A 23,907-nucleotide genomic window follows, 5' to 3' on the forward strand; every position below is an offset into this window, starting at 1 on the left:
GACATAATTGTCATAGACAACAATTCCTCTCTAATTAAACAACTGGTCACCCAATTGAACTTTGTCTTCTCTCTAAAAGAACTTGGTAATCTTAACTATTTTTTTGGCAAAGAGGTTAAGTCCGTGACCAAGCATTCTTTACTCTTAACTCAAGGCAAATACATTAGAGACCTACTTTCAAAAATCAACCTAAAATAAGCCAAACCTCTACCCTCCCCTATGGTGGATGGTTCCAAACTCTCCAAAGATGGTCCTAACAAGTTTGCTGATACTACCCTACATAGATCCATCGTGGGTGCTCTTTAGTATGCCATAATAACAAGACCAGGCATATGCTTTGTAGTGAATAAATTATTCCAATTCATGTCTCAACCTCTCGAGTCTCATTGGACTGCAGTAAGAAGGATCCTTAGGTACCTAAAAGGTACTCTAACATGGGGACTTCATCTACAATCCATCACCAATCTTATTATTCCTTTGTTATCCTATTGTGATGTAGATTGGGGATTTGATCTTGATGACAAAAAATCAACATAACGAGCTTGTATCGTCATAGGCCCTAATCTAATTTCTTGGTGGGCCAAGAAACAACCTGGCATTTCCAGGTCAAGTACTGAAGTTGGATACATAAGTCTTTCCCTTTCCACCTTAGAATTTTTTTGGGTTCAACATCTACTAATTGAACTCTAAGTCCCTTACTCCATTCCTACTGTCATGTGTGACAATATGAGCGTTATTTCTATTGCTCACAACTAGGGCTGGAAATGAACCAAACCAACTCGAAAATAGTTCGAGACTCGATTCGATAATTAATTCGTTGGACTTGGTTCATGAACCAAATGAGTCGAACTTGAGCTCAAAACTAAGTTCGTAAAATAAATGAGTTGAACTTGAGCTATGTATAGTTCGACTCGTTAGGTTCATGAGTCGACTCGGTATATATATATATATATATATATATATATATATATATATATATATATATTTTAAATCATATATCTCAATAGTATCATTTAAAAAAATAATGTATAGATTTTAACCTTTTAACTATTATATTTGTAATAGTTTTTGAGACAAACTTAAACTCAAAAAGAATAGTTTTTGAATTAGACTTTTAAATTTATCTCTTGAAAGCTTTATTTTGTTTTAATATTTTCCCTTTAAAAAGAATAATTTAAAATGTCAAATATAATAAAAAATTTAAACTTTAAAAAATGACTTTTTAGTCCGTGAAGTAAACAAACTGAACCTAACGAACTGAACCTAATGAGTTGAACCGAGTTGTTCAAGAACTTAAAACGAGTCGAGTTCGAGCTTAAAAAAAAGTTCGTGTCGAATTTCGAGCTAAACCAATTCTTATCGAGTCGAGTCGAACTGACGATATGTTCGACTCGACTCGACTCATTTCCAGCCCTACTCACAACCCTATTATTCATGAACGAACAAAGCACATGGAACTTGACTTATTCTTTGTTAGAGAAAAAGTTCTCATTAAGAAGCTTAAGGTCATTCATATACCTGATCAGTCTCAAAAGGTTGATATACTCAACAATGCACTTCCTACCTCTAGATTTGAAGAACTTAGAAGTAAGCTCACAACGTGTGATTTTGCTCAAATCACCCATAATGCATCTTGAGGGGGCTATTAAATGAGTCACTCATATAATATTGTGGGATTAAGCTCACATGAGTTTACTGTAGGATTAATCTATACTAGCATAACTTGTAACTAATTGTCAGTTAAAATGAGAACATATCTAACACATTGCAACTAATTAACTGGAAAATGTCAGTTAGCCCCAGGTCTTACTTGCTATAACAAGTCATCAACTAGATTTATAAATAAATCAAAATCAATGTAACTAACTTTTCAATGAAATTACAATTCAGTTTTCTTTATTAATTCTAAGAAAATCACGATCAATATTCAAAATTCTAACAAATGCGATAGAATTCCATATAAAACTAGCTCTTCCAATTTTCTTACTTAATTAGTATGGTTTTACCAATTAAAATACCAATATACTAAAAAAAAAATTTATTTGATTAGAGTAAGTTGCATGTAATATGCCTAAAATACCTAACAAAGTCGTGCAAACCAAATGTTACTTAGTCTTTTTTGTGTTGTTGTTATTAAAGTTAAATGTTGGAAGGACAAAGTTTTAAACACTGTAAACTAAAAAAGATACAGGAAAGTTCTAAACTAAAGAGAAGATAAATTAGGAAAGAAAATAAACATTCATTTGATTTGATTGATTAAAGCAAAGGAATCCCACACTCAATAAACTATTCTAAATACATTATAATGATATATGTGACATAATCTCAAATTATAGAAATATTTAAATTTAAAATAATAATTAATATACTAAAATTTTAAATAAACTATTACTATTATTATTTTTTATCATTGTTTACTTGAGCATTGTTCTCAAAATTCATATGCAAACTCTAGAGATTTCGAGTGTGTTGGTCTAATTGAAATGTCTCATAACAATTTGAAGATCTAAGGTCCATAAAAATATAGAGTGTTTTTCATTTATCTTATGTAGTGATCACACACTTCATGGAAACTCTACTGTACATCAAATCACTTCATTAGAATGACATTTCCATTTTTGCTAAAAACAATTATGTATTTTAATTTTCAGATTAATCTTACCTACGTATTTTCTATATTTTCTTACAATGAGAAAAAAGTTCTAAATTTTAATCTCTAGATTAGCCTCATGACAATATTTTACACTCTTAGATAGTAAATTAGAAGAAATTTAATATATTATTTAATGAATCTTAAGTTATAAGTCATTTATAAATCAATCCCATGATAAACCATACATATTTGTCATTAAATATTCACAAAAGTGTTGGTAAATCATACATTAGTGTTCATTAAATATAACGAACCATTATACAAAGTCAAAATATTAATATCAAAATACAAAGTAAAAGACAGTTACTGCGTATATTTGATGTTCATGTTCCTCTTCTGCCTCTTGTACTCCAACAGATGCCTTGACTCTGATAAGATGGTCTATAGAGTGGTCATCTAAGGAGTGTCTTCCTCAAACTCTCCCATTGGTATGACCTATCTCCCAATACCCACAATATGATGACATATCAACAACACATCAACAACATGGTCTGCCGTTGCCTGCTCCTCTTCTAAGATCTCCTTATGCATCTGATATTATGTAAGGATGTGACACTTTATAGAACCATTAGATCTAGCCATATAATGTACTTCATGGACGGGGAGCTAACACACGACATACATTATTTGATACCAGATGATCATAGTACTCACAAACATCCCATCAAAATCCATGAAGAGGAGAGTGGCAGAAATAACAATATCGGGGTCTCTAGGTACCCTACATATACTCGAACTACCATAGGAATCACTCAGTAGATATGGGTAGATAAGTTAAGACCTACAGACCAACCATTTAAAGTACAAGGATATCACTTACAAGGTTCGTGTCTCATAGTGTTCTTGCTAACACTATTTAGAGAAATTTCCCTGAAGCTAGCCAGGTGAAGTCACAATCGTCCTATTTTGTTAGGAGATATTAGTTGCCTTATTCCTCATGGGGGAAGTCTCCTTTTATACTCTTTCATCCATCAATGGCCCTTACAAGGATTCTTATTCACATCCCTTATTAAGGTGACTTTGGATAATGTATGTCGTCCTCTATAATTATCAAATAACGTCCTTTCCCTTAATTTTTGTAACTCCCATGCAATCATGAATATGTTTCGTAACCGTCCATTATGACTATTCATATGGTTTTCTAACACCGGTCACGAGGTCAGGTCTGACTTGTTCTTCTGTACGAGTTATTAGGAGACAAGTTCTTACTTACTTGCTTTGGAGTTATGTGAACCCTGACTGGGTTCTGACTCATGCAAGGTTAGGATTATCCGACCTACTTGTTTCCTTGTACTCGGTTTGCAAAAGCTCAGCCTATGGGAATTCTGGGATGTACACATAATGATTGACATACAACATAAAGCAAATATCATCCAACACGATGAACTCATGATCAACTAGAAATGATTTGGTCATCTGATTCCATGTGAGCGGCCAAACCACATAGTAGTCTTCCACACACGTCCAACCAAAGAGATGTAGACAATGTTGGTAAATCCCTACCTTAAAATGGTTCAGTTGAAATATTAGTAACGTTATATCCTAATTATTATGAAACCAATATCAGTAAGGGTGAAAAAAATTACCGTAAATAGACAATTATTTCCTGTTAGTTATCTCGTCTTCCATAAACTACCTTTAACTAACTTGGAGTAGAGGAACACTAAACAAGAAGCTCATCACTTGTACTAGTGAATCATATCCAAGTCAATGAAGTATCTAAGGTAGATAACATCAATATAAATCACACTTTTGTCCATAAAATGGACGTGCCAACCAAAACCATGAGGTATGACCTTAATGTACATGCTCTATGATATGTAATAAATACATCACCACCATCAACATCCACAAGTGCAACCAAGTTATTTTCATACATAATCTCTAGGAATGAAAATCTAGCATGACATCCTCTATTATCATTTATCTCTTATTGGACTTTCTTCGGTCAACTCCCAAATAAGTTACCATTATGTTTAGTGCCTCATGTCTACTGGTTTTGCAGTAGTTTAATAATTTTTCTATGATCGAAAGATGTAGGAGGCATGATACATCATCAATTGTGATTGACATCAACTTAAAGTATCACTTAAGGGACTCAACTTTAAGTCTCGTATGAGGGACTCAACTTAAATTCCCGTCTGAGAGACTTAACTTAAAGTCGCATCTGAGGGACTCAACTTAAAGTCTCATATAAGAGGCTCAAATTAAAGTCTCATATAAGATAATCAACTTATAGTCTTGCTTAGGGGACTCAATTTAGAGTCTCACCTGAGGGACTTAACTTAAAGTGTCGGCTAAAGAGCTTCGTGTAATGAAAATAAACTAAATCACTTTGCTCTTTATAAAGATTGCATGCATAAGGGACTACGTAACAATGTAAGTGCAAAAGGCCCCCCTAGAGGGGGCGTTGGAACTCTTTTAGGACAGGAGATATGACATGTAGCCCTTGTGAGAGACTCCCCTAGTCACCCATTTATCTGATTGAACGTCTATTTTTTGATTATGTCTCCCGTTATCTCGATTACTCGTCCGATTCGGGAGATCGTGTCCCAATCTTCAACCGTATGATGGAGAGAGTCAAAAGGGGGAAAATCATGCTCTCTTGAAGAATAGGGATTTGACTACCCATTATCCTTATTCTTGAGAGCGATTATTATTCTCATATCCTAAGGTCCAGACCTAGAGGTTTCTTATAAATACTTTAACCATGAGGTTGAGAATGGGATATCCAATTCATTACGTGAAACATCATATACAAAGTTTTTCACCATTCATGCGTAAGCTTGCTCTAACACCACAACAACCCTAAAAACATATGACAATCTTACATAACAAGGGATTATCATGTATTGTACTTTTAGCAAATACAATTAGATGATGTGATGTTCTTATTGCTGACATGTGAGCAATGTCGCATGATTTGGAGCTAACTTGGCAAGAGAGAATCACAAATGTTGTGGTCTAGAGTGACTCGAAAATTTGGATGTATATCATTAGTCAAGAGACTATAAAGGATCCTAGTTTCCCAACCTTATTCCGAAGAATTAGAAACAAGACTAAAAAAGATTGACACTTTAAGTTTAATCATACGTTAAATGAAGAAGATTGATGTACATATTAGATAGTCAATCATAGATTTACTTTAAATAATAATGAACCCTACATTTTTTCCAAAAATCTCAACAAATGATTTAGCCTCTATGTACGAGTTAAGAGTAGGGTGTACACAGGTTTGGGTTATATTGTGTTTTTCCTAATCCATTTAAATTTTAATAAGTTGGATTTGACAAGATTTACCCTAACCTGTTATCCAACCGATTTAAACTTTCACGAGTTGAGTTCATCTTCCAACCTAACCGATCCAAAAAATCTGATCAATTATAAGTTGGTTTGAGTTCGCGGGCTGTAAATAAAATAAAAATATAATTTTTTAATAATTTTCTTAATCTAAAATTTTTGTGATACAATTCAATATATTTTTTTAAAAATATAAATTTGATGAAATATAAAGTCAAGTAAAATTAGTCAGTATATGATAACACTTACTAATAGTGTCAAATTAAAACAAGCCATTTTTATAAATCTATAAAATAGAAATGATAGAAAATTAAAAAACAACCACACTTAATACTAAAATTACATAAATTTATTGGTGGAATATAAATATTGGTGGTTCGTAAAAAAGTAGGGCAAAAAAGTAATTTGTTACTAATTTTATTATTTATTTATTTAAAATGAAAGTAAAAAATAAAAAATTATTATTTTCACATTTATAGATTGATTTAATGAGTCCATGGATTGAGAAACTCAAATCTAATATTCGAACTAAAGCTATACGGATTGAATCGAGTATATTCGTAAGGGCCTATTTGGGAGTTTGGAAGGGATGAGAAGGGAGGGCTTTCAAAAATAGAAACAATTAGGTGAAAATAATAGAAATATTTTAGTTGAAAGGATTTTGGAGAATTTGTTTTTATTCATAACACCAAAAATATTTTAGGAACTCAAAATTTGTAATGGAAGAGAATTTTAGAAGGTTTAAACAATTTATTCAAATATAATTTTTGTTGTTATAGTATTTCAGAAATTAAAAATATATAATTCTAAACAATTTTTTTTTTCAAAAAATGTTAAAGGTTTCTCTCTATTAAAAAAAATATATTTTGTGAATTCCTCTATTCCCATTCCCTCCAAACTCTCAAATAAATCCTAAATGAATGAGTTGACATAACTAGTACATTAATTATTTTGGATCGACGAATTTTTAGATCGATCCCTATCCATGAACACCTCCTAGGAGTTCGGGAGAAGAGAGAACTTTGAATTATTTTTTTTAATATTTTTAAAAAATAAATTTGTATAAAATAATAATAAAAATTCTTATTAGTATTTTTTTAAATTTTAAAAATACTATAACAAAATAAACTATGCACAACGATTTATCTAATTTCTTGAAAACCATTTATCCACTCTTTTCCTGAATTTCTAGATTCTTCAAAACTTAAAAAACTTATTATGAATAAATATATACTTCAAATGTAGTATTTTTTATCCAAATAATCCAGTTTTTCACAAAAATTCTCAAAATAACCCATATTTCAGATTAATTTCCAAACTACTCCATTTTAAAAAAAAACGTCAACATGTAGGTGTCAGATGAATTGACACATACCCTTAAATTTAAAGAGGAGACTCCAATTGAATTGGCTTATGCACATGATGATGTCAATCCAATTGGTGCATGTGTGTAAAGAATGAGAGGATACGTCAATTAATCTGACACCCTATGTGTATTGTATAATTTTTAAAAAATATAAATAGAGGTGTGATTTGATTCATTTTTCCACATCTCTTTTCATTATATCGCAAACATGGTTCGTCTTCATCGTCGCTATGAGAAAGTGATTTATTCGAGAGATAAGCTTCCGATGGAGATGCTATTCTGGAACATCTGTCGCTTCGAGAAACTACAAAGGGAGTTGGTTCGTTGGTTAGACGGAGACATACCTGAAGGCTAAAAAATTAGAAGTATTGAGAGAGACGATGTCGTAAGTGCGTGGGTGCGAGTCAAAAATGATAAGAATGCGAGGGAAATGATGTTTAGATCAAATGATATCAGTTTAATTGTTGTAATTAATTAGAAAATTTGTTTTTAAATGGTGGGGTTAAGTATTTTTATCTGTTTTGATATGTGTTGTTTGTGTTGTTTAATCAGACCTATTGGTTTTTAAGTGTGTTTAAGTTGTGGTGATGTTTGTTGTTAACATTGTTGTAACAAAAAGTTATTAATATATCAAAATCAATGGTTACAAAAATTGAAAGTAGGTACTAAATTATGATGTTGAGGTTGCTCCGAGATTGAGACATTTTTTTATGGTATCCGGGTCGACCAACAGATGTATTGTCATTAATCGAACTAATTTGTAATAGTTTGTTTATAATATCACCCATTTTATAATCTAATATATTTTCACATTCCACTTCATTTGACGTCCATATCTAAACTTGGATCATGACCATGAAATCAACAAACAAGACAAATCTACGACCTTAACATGCCAAACACCCAACCACAATACCAAGAGCATACCCCGTACCACCACCAACAAGATCATCATCAAGACATCCAACATCACTATGCACCCAACATATCACCCTACCATAGTCGCCTTAGCCAAAACACTCGACGATCATTTAACACCAACCATCCCTCCTCATACTATAGCTAAGAAGCCTAAACATCACAAAACCAAAACATGCAACAACCATATGGCTACCAAACACCACAACAACTATTTCAACCTTTCCTCGACGTACCATTCACACCAATGTCGTCATTCAATCGTCCCCGTCGCCTTCCAATAACTCAAACATAGTCCAACTACTCTGGCATGGGTCACTAACTCATCTATGACGGTATCGCTTCATTGCATACACATGACTACACAGATTTGTCTGAATATCTCAGGGAATCTCTTGCAGGTGGTGGAGATGTTTCTGAGTCCTCAAATCCTCAAACACCTAGGGTAAATCATTAACGTGGGTTAGAACCACACATTCAGGTAATGTGGGTTAGGACCACCCGTTCAGGTAGCTAGGGGATGTGGTACCAGAGGTCGGTTAGGTCACTCCGGTCAACAACATTAGTCTTTTTGGTATTCGTATGTAAATGTATATTAATATTAATATCAATTATTCTGATTTTGATTTTTATATAAAATGTACATTATTTTCAAAATTAAAAAATACACAAGACACATAGATGTCACACAAAGACCAATTGACGTCTTCTCATAAATCTAACACACATATATTGTTGGTGTAAGCCCTAGAGGTCAATACTTTTGGTACTTGTATCGAATTATTTATTAATAATAAAAGGCTTTTTCTTTATTATGTTTGTTTAATAAAGTCCCTAGAATAGCTAGTCTGTTTAATGTATCAAGTATGACTTAATCATGAGATCACATTAAACATAAGGACACTATTCTTAAAGTATCTGTAGTCGAGCTTTATTGTGAAGTGGGATAACATTAAAGCATTAAGACTATTATGTTTGTAGATTGATGATCACATCTCATGGATCATGGATAAAGAGTTATCAAGTCTTAAACATAGGTATGAATATTAAGAGTAATATTTATACTGGATTGACCCGCTATGAGAATACTATATAGAATGTTATGCAAAGTGTCATAAGTTATTCTCATGGTGATAATGGTGTATACCACTCTTCGACCTGAAACCACTATGGACCCTAGATGTAGAGTCGAGTGCTTTATTGCTGATCCATCGTTGTCCGTAACTGGATAACCATAAAGACAGTTGATGGGTACTCCACGAAGCATGCTGAGGGACATGAGTGACCTAGATGGAATTTGCCCATCCTGCGTAACATGATAAATGTCTATGGGCCCAATATCGAACTGGACAAGGATGACACGGTCTATGCCTTGTGTTCAATATAGACATAAGGGCAAAAGGATAATTATACACATAATTATTATCACAGAAGGATTTGTCAGATCACATGATATTTTCGTGTCTTGGATAGCAGTGATGTGTTGCTAGATACCGCTCACTGTTTATTATGTTAAATGCGTGATTTAATGTAATTTCCAACGTCGCGAAAACCTACAGGGTCACACACAAAGGACGGATTGATGAGATATAGAGTAACTAAGGAACACCGTAAGGTACGGTGCACTTAAGCGGAATACGAAATATGGTAAGGTACCACACGCTTAAGTGATTTTGGGCATATTATAAGATATGGGCCAAAATACACTTAAGTGGGCCTTTTAGCTTGAAGACCACACAAGTGGTTCTATAAATAGAACCCTTGGGTAGAAGCATTGTCACTCTTGCATTTCGTTTCTCTCTCTCTCTCTCTCTCTCTCTCTCTCTCTCACTCTCTCTAACTCAAAGCCTTCATTCATAGCAGCTAGCACTGAGATTGAAGGAATCCGTTCGTGTGGACTGAGTAGAGGCGTTGTCATCGTTCAACATTCGTGATCGCCACAAGAGGTAACGATTCTATCACTGATCATGCCCATTCGTAAGGATCACTAAATGGAGAAATTTTTAAATTCCGCTGCGCCTTGGATGGCAATTCTCCTTCAGTGGTATCGAAGCCACTTACGAAACCATGAATCTGATAACTGTTTATTTTTTGTATTAATACGATTAAAGACAGAATGAATCAAAGATTAAATTGAGATCGATCAAGTTATATATATGATATATGTAATCCTGATGCAAAATACATTATATATGATATAATGTTCTTGTTTCGTTCATTCAAACACTCAATGGTTGTTTTCCTTTGAGCGATCAATGGTCGTTTGCTTCTTGATCCGACATTAGTATGGTGAAGCAATGACGTGTTGATCAATCATACTGAATCAACAATCGAGATGTGTTTGACGGTCTGAAATTGGTGCATCAGGGTTAGTGACGGCACAAGGGTTGTGTTGTCAGAGAGTTATGTGATTGGGGTTGTGACTGCACAAGAGTTGTGCTTTCTAACAAATTTTCGTACAGTGTTAACCGGTTAACGCATATGGTTAACCGGTTAACGCAAGACAGAATACTGTTTTCTAAAAGATTTTCAAACAGTGTTAACCGGTTAACGCGAAACGGAATACAACTTTCTAACAGTTTTTTAACAGTGTTAACCGGTTAACGTATTTGGTTAATCGATTAACGCAAGACAGAAAACAAATTTTGAACAGATTTTCAAACAGTGTTAACCGGTTAACGCATTTGGTTAACCGGTTAACGCAAGACAGAAAGAAAATTGTCTAACAGTTTTCAACAGTGTTAACCGGTTAACGCATTTGGTTAACCGGTTAACGCAAGGCAAAATTCACGCGTTTGACTAACTCTGCGTAATGTGATCGGTCGTCGAGATTTAATTTGGTTTTAATTGATTAAAAGAATTAAAATTGATAATAATAATAATGTATTTGTTATTGTCTTGTGATGATCAGTTATGGTCTTAGTTTTCCTTTATTTTGTTTTGGGTTTTAAAATACGACCTACGTGTCGTGCCTCTCTTTTAATCTCTCAATGTAACTTCTTTTCTCATCTCACTCCCTCGTATGTAAAACGAGTTTCTTTATGTAATGTAATGTTATGAACAAAGCAAAGATGTCAGTGCCAAAGGAGGACAACCTTGAAGATCTTGCTTGGAGAATCTTAGATCGTTATTAGGTTAGCTTAGGTTCTCTTATTGGCTTGGGAGAACAACTGCGCTAGGGGCCATAACTGTTTCATTATGTATGTATGTATGTTGATGCATGTGAATATATGTTGATGCATGTGAGAGACGATTTATATGATAAATAAGTCGGTGAGATCAGAAAAATTGCAATTCCCTCAAATTAAATATTAAGTTTATGCTTTCCAAGTTTTAACACTCATCAAGACTAGTATCGGATAATGTAGGTTTCGCCTACGCGAGGTGCATGTTCTATATTAGTAAGGTGCGATGGGATAATTGTAATATCCAACTGTTAAAACAATGTGTCAAACTTAACTAAACAAATTATAATAATATTATATATGTTTGCTTTCCAAGTTTTAGCACTCATCAAGACTAGTATCGGATAATGTAGGTTTCGCCTACGCGAGGTGCATTTTCTATATTGGTAAGGTGCGATGGGATAATTGTAATATCCAACTGCTAAAACGATGGGTCAAACTTAATTATAATAATATTATATATGCTTAGAAGCAAGAGCTGGGAATGATCCATATGATGGATTGGAATAAAGAGTTATTCACCCAACTGAAATTTCGAGAGTTGTATGAGATACAACTGGAAGGAGTTCCTACCTAAATAACCTAGTTTTGTGTAATCCGCCTACGCGGACTTAGAACGAAGTGAAATATGGATCTCGACCCACTAGAAGATCTTCCAACGGGATTTTCCGAATCAAATGATGAGGGTCATTTGTTTTTGATTAAAATAGTGGGAGCATATTTAATTAAAGGCCTAATTAAATATGTCAATGATACTCATATTTTCATTAATCCTTATGTAGATTACCATGACAACAAACACCTCTAACAATATCTTGCGATCAATCCTTGAGAAAGAAAAATTGTCTAGGACAAATTTTCTGGATTGGTACCGAAACATGAGGATTGTCCTCAAACATGATAAAGGGAAAGGCAATGAAGTTGTCAAACCCAAACCCACTATTGCTGCTTTGAAGCCTAGTGGAGGCATAGCAAAAGAAGACACCTGCTTCCATTGCGGTAAGACCGGACACTGGAAGAGGAACTGCCCAAAGTACCTGGAAGATAGGAAGAATGGAGTAGAGACTTCAACTTCAGGTATTTTTGTTATTGAAATTAATTTATCTATTTCTGCATTATGGGTATTATATACTGGATGCGGTTCTCACATTTGTACAAATGTGCATGGACTAAAAAGGAGTAGAGATTTGGCAAAAGGTGAAGTCGACCTACGAGTTGGCAATGGGGTAAAGGTTGCTGATTTGGCCATAGAAACTTATGTATTGACTTTACCTAGTGGTTTAATAATTCAGTTAGAGAACTGTTATTATGTACCTGCAATTAGCAGGAATATTATTTTCGTTTCTTGTTTGGACAAGTTTGGTTTTTCATTTATAATAAAGAACAATTGTTGCTCAATTTATTTGAATGATATATTCTTTGCTACTGCATAAATGAACAATGGACTATATGTCCTTGATCTTGAAATGCCTATTTATAACATTAATACTAAAAGGATGAAACCTAAAGAGTTAAATCCAACTTACCTTTGGCATTGTCGATTAGGCCAAATAAATGAGAATCACATTTCCAAACTCCATAAAGATGGACTCTTGGACTCTTTTGATTATGAATCATATGAGACATGCAGATCTTGTTTAATTGGAAAGATGACAAAGTCTCCATTCACAAGAAAAGGTGAAAGAGCTAATGATCTTTTGGCCCTCATACATACTGATGTATGTGGACCACTGAACATACCTGTCAGAGGAGGTTTTCAGTACTTCATCACATTCACTGATGATTTCAGTAGATATGGTTATGTGTATTTAATGAAACACAAATCAGAGTCCTTTGAAAAGTTCAAGGAATTCAAGAATGAAGTACAAAACCAACTAGGTAAGAATATTAAAACTCTTCGATCAGATCGAGGTGGTGAGTATTTAAGCCTAGAGTTTGATGACCATCTGAAAGAGTGTGGGATCATATCCCAACTCACTCCTCCTGGAACACCCCAATGGAATGGTGTACCTGAGAGAAGAAATCGAACCCTGTTAGACATGGTCCGATCCATGATGAGTCACGCCGATCTTCCAAACTCCTTTTGGGGACATGCACTATTGACAGCAGCTTACACACTTAACCGTGTTCCATCTAAAAAGGTTGAGAAGATACCATATGAGATATGGAGTGGTAAGAAACCACATATGTCTTACATGAAGATTTGGGGTTGCGAAGTTTATGTGAAACGACAAATTTCAACTAAGCTTGAGCCCAAATCTGACAAATGCTTATTTGTTGGGTATCCTAAAGAAACAAAAGGGTATTACTTCTACAATCCTTCTGAGGGTAAAGTGTTTGTCGCTCGAACTGGAGTTTTCCTAGAAAAGGATTTTATTTCCAAAGGAATCAGTGGGAGGAAAGTAGAGCTTGAAGAAATTCAAGAATCACAAAGCATCGATACACCTATGAAGGAATTAGAGCAGGAAACACAAGTAGTTATGGAAGAGCAACCTGCTCAAGTAGAACAAGACCAGCGTAGGTCAAGCAGGATACGTCACCTACCTGAGAGATATGTATATCTCATAACAGATCAAGGTGATGTATTACTCATGGACCAAGATGAGCCTGTGACCTACCAAGAGGACATAACTGGTCCCGATTCTGAGAAGTGGCTAGAAGCCATGAAATCTGAAATGGATTCCATGTACACAAACCAAGTTTGGACCTTGGTAGAGCCTCCTGTAGGAGTTAACCCTATAGGATGCAAGTGGGTCTTCAAAAAGAAGGCTGACATGGATGGTAAGGTACATACCTATAAGGCAAGACTGGTTGCAAAAGGATATAAACAAATTCATGGGGTTGACTATGATGAAACCTTTTCACCAGTTGCAATGCTTAAATCTGTTCGGATTTTACTTGCTATCGCTGCATATCATGATTATGAAATATGGAAGATGGATGTCAAAACTGCTTTCCTTAATGGGAATCTTCTTGAGGATGTGTACATGACACAACCTGAAGGATTTGACATACCAGAAGAAGCCCAAAAGATATGTAAGTTACAAAGGTCAATCTATGGATTGAAGCAAGCTTCCAGAAGCTGGAATCTTCGTTTTGATGAAACAGTAAAACAATATGGATTCATCAAGAACGAAGATGAGCCTTGTGTCTACAAGAAGGTTAGTGGGAGCATGATCGTGTTCCTGGTATTATATGTAGATGACATATTACTCATTGAAATGATGTCCCGACCCTGCAACAAGTAAAGTCTTGGTTGGGGAAATGCTTTTCTATGAAGGACCTAAGTGAAGCAGCCTATATATTAGGAATTAGAATCTATAGAGATAGATCACAAAATGCTTGGCCTAAGTCAGAGTACATAGACAAAGTCCTGAGACGCTTTAATATGAATGATTCCAATGGTTATGTGTTTTGCTTAAACGGTGGTGCTGTGAGTTGGAAAAGTTCAAAGCAAGATACAGTTGCTGATTCTACAACCGAGGCCGAGTATATTGTTGCATCAAGTGCAGCAAAGGAAGCTGTTTGGATCAAAAAGTTCATTAGTGAACTTGACATAGTTCCTAGCATTGTGGATCCCATTGGTCTCTATTGTGATAACAATGGTGCTATCGCACAAGCTAAGGAGCCTAGATCTCACCAACGATCCAAACACATACTTAGGCGTTATCACCTCATTCGAGAGATAATAGATAGAGGATATGTGAAAATATGCAAAGTACCTACACTTGACAATATTGTTGACCCACTGACAAAGCCTCTTGCGCAGCAGAAGCATGATGGCCATACTAGATCAATGGGCATTAGGGGTATGCCTTATTGGCTCTAGTGCTAGTGGGATATTGCTGGTGTAAGCCCTAGAGGCCAATACTTTTGGTACTTGTATCGAATTATTTATTAATAATAAAAGGCTTTTTCTTTATTATGTTTGTTTAATAAAGTCCCTAGATAGCTAGTCCGTTTAATGTATCAAGTATGACTTAATCATGAGATCACATTAAACATAAGGACATTATTCTTAAAGTATCTATAGTCGAGCTTTATTGTGAAGTGGGATAACATTAAAGCATTAAGATTATTATGTTTGTAGACTGATGATCACATCTCATGGATCATGGACAAAGAGTTATCAAGTCTTAAACATAGGTATGAATATTAAGAGTAATATTTATACTAGATTGACCCGCTATGAGAATACTATATAGAATGTTATGCAAAGTGTCATAAGTTATTCCCATGGTGATAATGTTGTATACCACTCTTTGACCTGAAACCACTATGGACCCTAGATGTAGAGTCGAGTGCTTTATTGTTGATCCAACGTTGTCCGTAACTGGATAACCATAAAGACAGTTGATGGGTACTCCACGAAGCATGCTGAGGGACATGAGTGACCTAGATGGAATTTGCCCATCCTGCGTAACAGGATAAATGTCTATGGGCCCAATATTGAACTGGACAAGGATGACACGGTCTATGCCTTGTGTTCAATATAAACATAAGGGCAAAAGGATAATTATACACATAATTATTATCACAGAAGGATTTGTCAGATTACATGACATTTTCGTGTCTTGGATAGCAGTGATGTGTTGCTAGATACCGCTCACTGTTTATTATGTTAAATGCGTGATTTAATGTAATTGCCAACGTCGCGAAAACCTACAGGGTCACACACAAAGGACGGATTGATGAGATATAGAGTAACTAAGGAACGCCGTAAGGTACAGTGCACTTAAGTGGAATACGAAATATGGTAAGGTACCACACGCTTAAGTGATTTTGGGCATATTATAAGATATGGGCCAAAATACACTTAAGTGGGCTTTTTAGCTTGAAGCCCACACAAGTGGTTCTATAAATAGAACTCTTGGGTAGAAGCATTGTCACTCTTGCATTTTGTTTCTCTCTCACTCAAAGCCTTCATTCGTAGCAGCTAGCACTGAGATTGAAGGAATCCGTTCGTGTGGATTGAGGAGAGGCGTTGTAATCGTTCAACGTTCGTGATCGCCACAAGAGATAACAATTCTATCACTGATCATGCCCATTCGTAAGGATCACTAAATGGAGAAATTTTTAAATTCCGCTGCGCATTGGATGACAATTCTCCTTCATATACGTCAATTGGATTGACAATATTAGATGCAGAAGTCAATCCAATTGACACTACCTCTTTGACTTAAAAAACAAACATCAATTTATTTTGACATTAATTTTTTAAAATAAATTATTTAAAAAAATTATCGGAAACATGAATTATTTTGAGATTTTTTTTGAAAAATACAAGCCATTTTGATAAAAAAAATATCAAATTAACCCTTGTTACATAAATCAAATGATTCTTTTCATTAATTATTCTCGTTTTTCAAAATCCATATTTAAATAAATTAAATAAAATTTGATGCCAAGTCACTCCATTATCCCGTGCGAAAGTAGAGTTAGAGTGAAGACTAAAACGGACCAAATACAGAAAAAAAAACCAAACACCGGAGACACAAGGTGAAGTCGGAGGTGTATATATATATATTACTTCAGACAGACTGCAGTCTTCTATTTCCCGACTTCGACAGAGATATTTTCAGCAGACATTTCTCCAGCTGACTTAAATAAACAATGCTGCGATCCCGGCGGCGGTCCCCTTACGGCGCCTATCTCTGCGCCGTAATCTCCGCCGTCCTCCTCCTTCTCTCTGTCTCTCTCCTCTACTCTCGTCTTTCTCTCTCCCACTCAGATTCCCACTCCAACCCCCGCACTCTCCTCTCCGACACCGACGACTCCGATCTATCCACCTCCGATCCCATCGACGAACTCGACTTCATTGACCTCGACCAACAACAACAACAACAACAATCCCAATCTCTTCACACCAATCCTTCCTCATACTTCTTCGATCCCATCACATCCTCCATTAGAAAATCCTTCAAATCCCCTTCCATTTTCTCAGACTCCATAACCACCGACGACGAATTCACCGTTTTCTCCACTTTCTCCACTCCAGAAGATCGTTCCAAGTCCGCTTTCACCTCCGACGACATTCCCCTCGACGATAACATCAGACGTAAAGCCACAACCATTAAATCAATCGAGGATTTGCTTCTTCTCAAATCATCTTCCTTGAGAGAAGTATGGGGTGAATGGTTCGATAAGAAAGGTATGTTTCTCAGAAAAGACAAAATGCTCAAATCCAGTTTTGAAGCTTTTAATCCAATGCTCAATCCTCTGCTTCAAGATCCTGACTCCGTAGGTGTCTCTACTCTCACTAGAGGTGATAAAATCCTCCATAAATGGTGGATCAATGAATTCAAGAGAGTTCCGTTTTCGTTTTCGCCTCACAAGAACACTAATAACAATGGTAAATTAGTCACTGTTGCAAAAGGTGGAACAGAACGAAGGACTTTGAACGATAATAGTGATGCTGCTGAGTTTCTGAATCATCATCAACATATTTATGCTGATGGTAATAATTGGGGCTATTTTCCTGGTTTGCCACTGCGTCTATCGTTCAATGGTTTCATGGATTCGTTCTTCAGAAAGGGTAAATGTGTCATGAGGGTTTTTATGGTATGGAATTCACCTCCTTGGATGTTCACAGTTCGGTATCAGCGTGGTCTCGAGAGTTTGCTATTTCACCATCCTAATGCATGTGTTGTGGTGTTCTCGGAGACAATTGAGCTTGATTTCTTCAAAGATAGCTTTCTTAAGGATGGGTAATTAAGTTGTTTCTTCAGTGCCATGTTCTGATGCATTGTAGTTGCTTTTATTGTTTAAATTTGGTCTTTTTTTGTTAAGGAATAAGGATTTTGTTTTCTCAGTTACAAAGTTGCGGTTGTTATGCCAAATCTTGACCAGCTTCTGAAGGGTACACCCGCCAACATTTTTTCTTCTGTTTGGTTTGAATGGAGAATGACAAAGTTTTATTCCACTCATTACAGTGAGCTTATTCGTCTTGCAGCCCTGTATAAGTAAGTTTTTCTTGTTGTGTTGGCTTGTATTAGTAGGTATCAATTGCTTGGTTGTAACTGTAAGCCAATTTTGTGGATGGATGGTGCTTACTTCAACTTTGCTGTATGAGTTGAATAATTTACGTGTAGTCTTGTCAAATAGCGACGCTACAACGCTGTAATATAGCGGATTTAAATAAATCCGCTATGAAAACCTTGGCACTATCCTAGTTTTTCTATTTTAGGGATTTAGCATTCGCTATTCCAGTTTCTCCTACCTGATGTAGCGGCAATAACAAAAAAGGGAGTTTTATGGTTTTAAATTAATAAAAGTTTGAGAGTTAGTTAGTATTAGTCCTATATTCACCGTGATGTGTATGCAGCATGTCTTTTTATTTTATATAATTGACTTATTTCAACCACTGCATGGATTTTGCTATTTATACATCACGTTATTTGCAATTTCACATTGGTGGATTTTCTACTTTCCACAATTTGCCGTTGAAAATACTATTCATATGTTTACATATTGGGATATGCATTAACATTGTCTTCTGTTTTATCAGGTATGGTGGGATCTACCTAGACTCTGATATCATAGTTTTGAAGCCAATTTCTTTCCTTAATAACTCTGTTGGAATAGAGGATCATGCTGCTGGAAGTTCTTTGAATGGTGCTGTGATGGCTTTTGGAAGGCACAGGTATTGTTAGCGTGGTTTCTATCGTGCCAGAATGTTTTCTTTTGTAAACGTGATTTCCAAGGAAGCTATTAAAATGAAAGTTTCAAATTTCATATTCATGATTCTATAATGAACTGATCATTGAAGAGAATTGCTTTTGTCCTCTGTTTTCTCTTATCTGTTTTTATAACACGCAGTTGCTATGGTATAATCATGTCACTAAACACACCTGATGAGATGAGACTTAGTTGGCGTTTAGGTGGAAACGATTTCCATTATGAGATTGAGTCGTGATCTTCTCCATTTCCTAAGCAAATAGAAACCTTCATTTAATTGCATATATTTCTAACAGCTTCTGTACTGAGTATCTTTCTATCTATGAGTATGGGGATTGGGGACCTGAACCACCACTCTTTCCTGAAATCGTATTGGCTGATAATTTTAAGTTTACATTATGTCTAACTATGATGTTTGATTTTTTCTCTTAATTAACAAAGGAAACCACTTCTCTTGAGAAACAGTTTCCTACCTACACAAGTAAAGCTTCAAAGTAGATTATATTCAGTAGCATCAATACGAGGTTAAATGGATATTGCAAATTTCAAATATAAAATTCTAATTAGTGAGATCTAAAATTTTAGATAGGGCCAATTACAGTTTTACAAACATGCATTTATTTGAAATACTATGTAAAAAAATTTAAGGTTAATTTATGAGCATTCTGGTTTAAATTGTGTGCAGCCATGCCTTTTTATAACCAATTTGAATTTGAATGGTAGATTGACCGGGGAAAATGCAATTAATTTAATTTGTGGAATATGGGACATTATGTGAAATCCATTCTTTGTTCCATGCAGTCTGTTCATAAAGAAGTGCTTAGAAGAGTTCTATATGACATATGACGATAACAGTTTGAGATGGAATGGAGCTGATCTATTGACACGGGTTGCACGAAAGTCTATAGGAGAAAAGAACAGAACTATTAAACGGTTGGAGTTGAACGAGGAACCCTCTCATATCTTCTTCCCCATCAATTCTCAAGACATTGCAAGGTAACTACTTGACATTTCTCTCAGTTGGCTAAGAATATACTTGAGACAGGGTTGGTTGATTAGAAATACTTATGAAGGCATTCAATTCTAATTTGGACTTTGGAGAGTAACAATGCATTGTCTTTTTATTTAGTTTTGCCTTAACTGAATCATAAACCTGCAAACAGATACTTTGTTGCACCAGCAACAGAGACGGAGAAAGCACAGCAAGATGTTTTGCTTGAAAGGATACTGCGTGAGTCATTGACATTTCACTTTTGGAACAGCTTGACTTCTGCTCTCATCCCAGAACCAGATAGCCTTGTGGCCAGGCTTATGAATTATGCATGTATCCGATGCTTGGAGTTACTGTAAATTAAATGCCGTTATCCCAAAATTGCAGCTCTTCACATTGATGTCTGCAAGCCATGTCGCTGTAAAATTATGTTGTATATTTGTAGTTGAATAATGGGTTGAACTCCTCAGTTAAAAGAGCTAAAATATAGTGAAACCCTTGTAGAAAATGGCCAGTTATGGAATGTTCATATGTTAAACTAACAATGTATAATGTATTAGAGATCTAGTGGCTCACCACGGAACGGTTTTGTTGGAACTGAGTGTAGCTGATATATTTTTATTTGTCAACGAAGAAACAAGATCATGATATTAGTATTAATTTATTCAAGTAAATATATGTTTTGTTCATGTTGGAAACCTAAACATTGTGGAGATATTTATCAATAGCTATTAGCTAATTGCTCACACGTTCAAGCAATAACCACTGTCTCATGTACTTAAGGCTCCTTGAGACATTTCTTTTAGGGTCTATTTGGATTAATGAAATGGAATGCAGTTATCATGTCAAGTATTTAATCTTTTTTTATATTGGCGAAATTCTCTCTATTATTATTTATCAATCAAAATTTACGTCTTTTCAAAAAATTTCACATTTACTAACCTGTTAAAAACAATTTTTGAAATGATTTTTTTTGTATTTTTCGTAAATCAAGCATTTTTATCGGTATTTTGTAAACTTTCGATGAAGAAATATCGAAAATTTTGAAAATTCTGATATTTTTCTGGAAAAAACCAAAAATATATCGGAATTTTTCAAAATTTCCGGAAAGCTACTAAAACTTTCATAAATTTCAAATTTTTCGGTGTGGTATTTGAATCGAACTCTAACCTCGACAAGGTTAGCTTCATGGTTCGATAAGTAGTCGAAGATGTGCATGTCGTAGTCGAAGTCCGTTCTTGCATGCATAATTATATTAACTTGTCATTTTAGTTAGCATGTTGAATTGAGACAGTTTGTTGGGCCAATTGTTTAGTATGTTAGTTGAAAGTTAGAGTTTAGTTTTATTATAAATAGCATATTAGTCACTACTTCTCCATCAATTCCTAATAATTCTATTCAGATGGAGAAAGTGGTGTGATTGAGATTCAATTGCAAACATTGTACATAATGTGTAATTGAATCAAAAATTCATTTTTTAACCACTTTGAATTGTCTTTTTCTTCTCTCTTTTCTTTTCCTTCGTGGTTTTCTTGATAATCAAGAAATTAATCATACTATATTTTCTCGGGCATCGTTTCACAACAAATTGGTGCAGTGAACGTGGAGGAGAAGATGTCGTCAACTAAGTATGATATTGAGAAATTCACCGGTGTGAATGATTTCGGTTTGTGGCGCTTGAAGATGCAAGTCCTACTGGTTCAACAAGGTTTGTTAGAAACGTTGAAAGGATCAGAGAAGATGGAAGTTTCCCTAACAGATAAGGAGAAGACGATGATTATCGATAAAGCCTACAACGCCATCATATTGAGCCTTGGTGATAAGGTTCTCCGGCAGGTCTCGAAGGAGAAGACGACAACGGGTGTGTGGAGATAACTCGAGGAATTGTATATGGCCAAATCCTTGGTCAATCGCCTCTACCTGAAACAAGCTTTGTACTCATTTAAGATGAGTGAAGACAAAGTCTTGGTTGAGCAGTAGGATATGTTCAACAAGTTGATTCTTGATCTTGAAAATATTGAGGTCAAGATTGATGATGAAGATCAAGCATTGCTTTGTTGTGTGCTTTACCTAAGTCTCATGCTCATTTCAAAGAAACTCTCTTGTATGGAAGAGATTCATTGACCTTTAAAGCAGTTCAATCGACCTTGTACTCTAAATATTTGAATGAATGAAAGGAGCACAATCCATCTTCTGTTAGTGAAGGTTTGTATGTTAAGGGAAATTCTTGAAGAAAGATGGTAGGTTTGAGAAGAAGAAGGGTAAAGTTATACATAATTCTTATGGTGGAAATGCTTCTGCTATTAGGTGTTATCATTGTAAGAATGAGGGTCATACAAGAAATATGTGCCCTGAACGTTTGAATAATCATAGTGGAAAAGATAACGGTAATGCAACCATTGTGCAAGATGGTTATGAATCATCTGATGTCCCAGTGGTTTCAAGCAAAGACTCTAGCAAGGAGTGGATTATGGATTCAGGTTGTACTTGGCACATGACTCCAAAGGAATACGTGTTTGAGGAATTGTGTGATCAAGATGGTGGATCAGTGCTGCTGAGAAACAACAAACTTTGTAAGATTGCAGGAATTGGATATGTGAGATTCAAGCTCCATTATGAGTCAATAAGGCTATTGACTGATGTTAGGTATGTATCCGATCTTAAGAGGAATTTGATTTCTCTTGGTGAATTCGACAAGAAAGGATATATTTTCAAAGAAGAGCAAATTATCCTAAGGGTAATGAAGGGGTCAAAGGAAGTCTTAAGAGGCATGAAGAAACAAGACTTGTATACCCTTGAGGTTGAGGTTGGAAGTGGTTCAACAGATGTGGCATCCACAAAACCTGTGTCGAAGACTGAGATATGGCATAAGAGACTTGGCCATGTCAGTGAAATATGCCTAGTCGAATTATCGAAACAAAATCTGATATGTGGTGACAAGATTGAAAAACTGGAGTTTTGTGAACCTTGTGTATTTGGTAAATCTTGTAGGGTGGAGTTTAATAAAGGTAAACAAAGAACACATGGATATTCATTCAGAAAGTTAAGGATGAAACTTTTGAAAATTTCAAAAGCTGGAAGACTCAGGTCGAAAACTAAACTGGAAGGAAGGTTAAGAGGTTGAGGATCAATAATGGTCTTGAATTTTGCAATGAGGCTTTCGACAACTATTATGATGTGTATGGTATTGCAAGGTGTCGCAACCTGAAAAATACAGTGTGCGAAAAAAACAACCGGCGAAAGAAAATGACAGAAGAGTCGCCACCGTGCGTTATTTATCCCAAGGGAGGGAAAGGAAACGCTCGAAGTAAACCTGAAAAAGGAAAGGACAAGACAGGGTCTCGCAACCAAATCTTGGGTTCGGGAGTCGGTTATGCGAAGGGAAGGTATTAGCACCCCTACGCATCCATAGTACTCTACGGGATCCATTTTTGTAGTTTTTGTCTAAAGGGTGTGGGTTTACCTAACGTGTTTATTTACTAAAAAGGTTAAGAGAAATGACTCGCGCGGATGTCGCATCCACTGCATACGTATCTCATCTGAATATGAGAATCAGAGTCTTCGTAGCTCGGCTGACCTATGGGTTGGGGGGATGTGTGCTCGCTAAGACATCGCGTCTTATGCCTACGTATCTCATCTGGAATGAGAATCAGAGCAAGCCGTAGTTCGGCTAACTACGGGGTTATGGATTGGGTTTTGGACGAACGACGTTACTACGCAATCTACCGGATGCTCGACCTTTGGAGACTTACTCGCCTGTAGTAGAAGGAGTAAACGTGTTGCTTTGGGTTTTAGGGTTTGGGATGCTCGAGGGCAA

The 23,907-nt window shown here is 35.5% G+C and overlaps 1 protein-coding gene across 1 annotated transcript; it reads left to right on the top strand.

Moving 5' to 3' along the window:
* The first annotated feature begins 16,833 nt into the window (after positions 1-16,833).
* Positions 16,834-20,741, top strand: LOC127101130 (uncharacterized protein At4g19900). The gene is made up of 5 exons (XM_051038466.1): positions 16,834-18,129; positions 18,235-18,384; positions 18,930-19,064; positions 19,901-20,095; positions 20,263-20,741. Exons 1-5 carry the CDS (start codon positions 17,036-17,038, stop codon positions 20,447-20,449), a joined length of 1,761 nt encoding a protein of 586 aa, XP_050894423.1. The 5' UTR covers positions 16,834-17,035; the 3' UTR covers positions 20,450-20,741.
* Positions 20,742-23,907: the final 3,166 nt, after the last annotated feature.

The sequence above is a fragment of the Lathyrus oleraceus genome, chromosome 7 (genome assembly GCF_024323335.1).
Source record: "Lathyrus oleraceus cultivar Zhongwan6 chromosome 7, CAAS_Psat_ZW6_1.0, whole genome shotgun sequence".
In the NCBI taxonomy this organism is placed as follows: Eukaryota; Viridiplantae; Streptophyta; class Magnoliopsida; order Fabales; family Fabaceae; genus Lathyrus; species Lathyrus oleraceus.

Bases quoted from the DNA above. Each gene is read 5' to 3' on its own strand.
- LOC127101130 (XM_051038466.1), top strand. From the start codon at position 17,036: ATGCTGCGATCCCGGCGGCGGTCCCCTTACGGCGCCTATCTCTGCGCC. The intron at 18,385-18,929 runs GTAAGTTTTTCT...CTGTTTTATCAG, and splicing joins CGTCTTGCAGCCCTGTATAA to GTATGGTGGGATCTACCTAG. The intron at 20,096-20,262 runs GTAACTACTTGA...ACCTGCAAACAG, and splicing joins AATTCTCAAGACATTGCAAG to ATACTTTGTTGCACCAGCAA.